This window comes from Eurypyga helias, unplaced genomic scaffold (assembly GCF_000690775.1).
Source record: "Eurypyga helias isolate BGI_N326 unplaced genomic scaffold, ASM69077v1 scaffold23613, whole genome shotgun sequence".
NCBI classification, from domain to species: Eukaryota; Metazoa; Chordata; class Aves; order Eurypygiformes; family Eurypygidae; genus Eurypyga; species Eurypyga helias.
In genome coordinates this window covers 1-1,301 of record NW_010239536.1, presented here as the reverse complement: position 1 = coordinate 1,301, position 1,301 = coordinate 1, and the positions used below count along the sequence as shown (strand labels likewise).

Sequence of the window (1,301 nt, the reverse complement as noted above, 5' to 3'; positions counted from 1 at the left end):
ATATCCTGCCCTGAACAGACCCCCTGCCCCCCCCGCCACGGTCCCCTGCAGCAAACTGCCAAGCTGGGCGCGTGCAGTGACCCCGCGCATCTTCTACATCACGGAGAAGGCCTGGAACTACTACCCCTACACCATCACTGGTGAGCCCCGGGCAGGGCAGGGGGACAGGCACCCCGGCACTGCTGGCACCCTGCCCCTTTGGTGGCAGTGGGCTGCCGGGAGAGCCTGGCCATGGCCCCTCCCAGTCTCACCGTCCCTCTCTCCCCCACAATGCCACCCGGTGATGCTGGTGTGCCACGGTGTCCCTGCAGAGTACACGGTAAGAAGGTGGTGTGGGGACCCCTGGCCCCTTCCCCTGTACCTGGCATGGCTGGGGTACTGGGGTGGGTGTTCCCTGAGGGTGGGTGTCCCTTGGGGTCAGCATCTTCAGGGGTGGGTGTCCCTTGGGTGTCCCTCAGGGTGGGTGTCCTGGGGGCTAGGCATCCTTGAGGATGATGGGTGTCCTTCGGAGTAGGCATCCGCAAAGGAGTGGATGTCCCTGGGGATGGGCATCCCTTGGGGATCAGCGTCCTTGGGGCTGGGCATCCCTTGGGATGGGTGTCCTTGGGAGTGGTCATCCCTTGGGACGGGCATCCCTGGGGGCCAGCTGACTGCCATTCCCTGCAGTGCTCCTTCCTGCCCAAGTTCTCCATCTACATCGAGACCAAGTACGAGGACAACTGCGGGGACAGCGAGAACGTGAGTCTGCGCTGCAGCTGAGACCTGGCAAACTCATCACGGGGACACAGTGCGTGGCCAGTGCCCCTCACCCTTCCTCCCCTCCCCAGATCTTCCACAGCGATAAAATCCTCGGTGACCACGAGGTCACCTTCCTGGACATCGCCTTCGACGAGATCCCCGAGCGTTACTACCGCAGCCTGGAGGTAGCACGGGTGGGGACAGGAGAAGCTCCCTGGTGCCACCTCCTTGTCCCCCATCCCATGGAGGGGGGGCTCACGGTCCCTCTCTGCCCCCTCCTCAGGACCCCCGTTTCTTCAGCTCGGCCAAGACGGGCCGGGGGGGCGCCAGCACACCAAGCCCATCATGTGCTCCTACAAGCTGGTGAGCGTCAAGTTCGAGGTGGGGGGGCGGCAGACACGGGGGGAGCAGTTTGTGCACAAGGTGAGGGGGGGCGAGAGGGTGACACTGGGGGGGGCAGTGACAGGGTGCTGACCCCCGCGGTGCATCGCAGGTGATCCGGGACATCCTGCTCATCGGGCACCGGCAGGCTTTCGCCTGGGTGGACGAGTGGTGCGGTGAGT

General features: G+C 65.0%; 1 protein-coding gene across 1 annotated transcript; it reads left to right on the top strand.

The window, feature by feature from the left end:
• Window positions 1-46: 46 nt before the first annotated feature.
• LOC104507029 (cytoplasmic phosphatidylinositol transfer protein 1-like) lies at window positions 47-1,295 on the top strand (the record flags this gene model as incomplete). Its single annotated transcript, XM_010148187.1, is given in 7 exon segments — window positions 47-140; window positions 312-319; window positions 667-738; window positions 828-923; window positions 1,022-1,058; window positions 1,061-1,161; window positions 1,232-1,295. Coding segments are annotated over 7 exon segments (472 nt in total), but the record flags the coding sequence as incomplete, so codon positions are not given.
• Window positions 1,296-1,301: the final 6 nt, after the last annotated feature.